Source organism: Monoraphidium neglectum (assembly GCF_000611645.1).
Source record: "Monoraphidium neglectum strain SAG 48.87 unplaced genomic scaffold scaffold00077, whole genome shotgun sequence".
Lineage (NCBI taxonomy): Eukaryota > Viridiplantae > Chlorophyta > Chlorophyceae > Sphaeropleales > Selenastraceae > Monoraphidium > Monoraphidium neglectum.
This window is the reverse complement of record NW_014013551.1, coordinates 3,263-4,507: the sequence shown is the minus strand read 5'-3', so window position 1 is coordinate 4,507 and position 1,245 is coordinate 3,263. Positions and strand designations below refer to the sequence as shown.

General features: G+C 64.1%; 1 protein-coding gene across 1 annotated transcript in view; it reads left to right on the top strand.

Annotated features, from left to right (window-relative positions):
• Window positions 1-1,245, top strand: part of MNEG_0858 (ion transport 2 domain protein) — a gene marked incomplete at both ends in the record, with an annotated part of 7,778 nt that overhangs the window by 3,596 nt on the left and 2,937 nt on the right. Inside the window, 2 exons of the mRNA XM_014050653.1 lie at window positions 442-588; window positions 766-894. Coding sequence (XP_013906107.1) covers window positions 442-588; window positions 766-894 — 276 coding nt within the window. The remainder of the gene's footprint in view (window positions 1-441; window positions 589-765; window positions 895-1,245) is intronic.

Genomic DNA, 1,245 nt, shown 5'->3' with positions numbered 1-1,245 from the left:
GTGTGTGTGTGTGTGTGTGTGTGTGTGTGTGTGTGTGCGCGCGCGTATGTGTGTGTGTGGGGGGGGGGGGTCTGGATGGTGGCAGTGAGCCCACTGGCTGCTGCTGTTGCTGCAGCTAGTGCTGCTGTTGCGGGTGGTGCTTTTGCCGTCAGCCAGGACGGTTGCAGCATCCTGGGGTCGCTGCAGCGCGCCGCAGCAGCTCTAGGGCCGCTCAGGTGCCGGCGGGCACCTGCAAAGGCATGCAGCATCCCATGCCTTGTGAAACGTTCAGCAACGCTGCCCATGCCCCCACCTTTCCCCACACACAGCACATCAAGCACACGCATGCACTCGTTTGCATGAGCTCCCACCCCCTGAGTGCACGAACTGGGGCATCCCAGCATCTGTGCGCCCCCTCCACACGCTCAACCACCCGCCCCCCCCAAACACGCGTCGTCTCAGGTGTACCACGAAGATAAGGGCTTCGACGACCGCCGCGCGGTGTTCCTGGCGCCGCTGCCGCCGAGCCTCGCGACGCGGCGCGTGCTGATGACGCACCAGCACGCCGCCAAGATGACGTACCTCCAAGGCACGCCCTTCCGGCCCCTGGTGCGTCTTTCGACCCACGCGTCCAGCCCTCTTCTCTTGACCTCGCCCCGCGCCTCTGACCGCTCGCTGTGCCGACCCAGCACTTCCTGAGCGCGAAGCGCTTGCCACGTGCCTGCGGAAAACGTCAGGCCTGTCCGAACGGCGCCGAACAAACTACCCTCCTGGGTTCATATCCAGGACCTGGAGCGCACCCAGGTGGAGTATGCCGAGGCGGTGTTCATAGTCTGCGACAAGTACGCGCGGGACGCCGCCTACGAGGACAGGCGCCACACGCTGGCCCTGCTAGCGGTCGGGCAGTACCTCGCGGTGGGCCTGGGCAGGGGAAGGAGTGTCGGCTGTTTGTTTTCATGCGTCACGGTGCCAATCAAAAGGTCTTGCGCAATGCCGGCAGGGCACGTTGCTGGGGCCATTCGCATGCAAATCCGCTTGCATTACACCTTGGAACAAACTCATGTGCAACACGCACGCACCTGCACACACGCACTCGCTTTCACGCGCACAACCTCCTTCCCACACACCTACACACCAACACCCCCTCCCGACGCACACGCACGCGCACACACACGCACGCGCGCGCGCGCAAACGCGCGCGCAGACACACACACACACACACACACACACACACACACACACACACACACACGCACACACGCACAC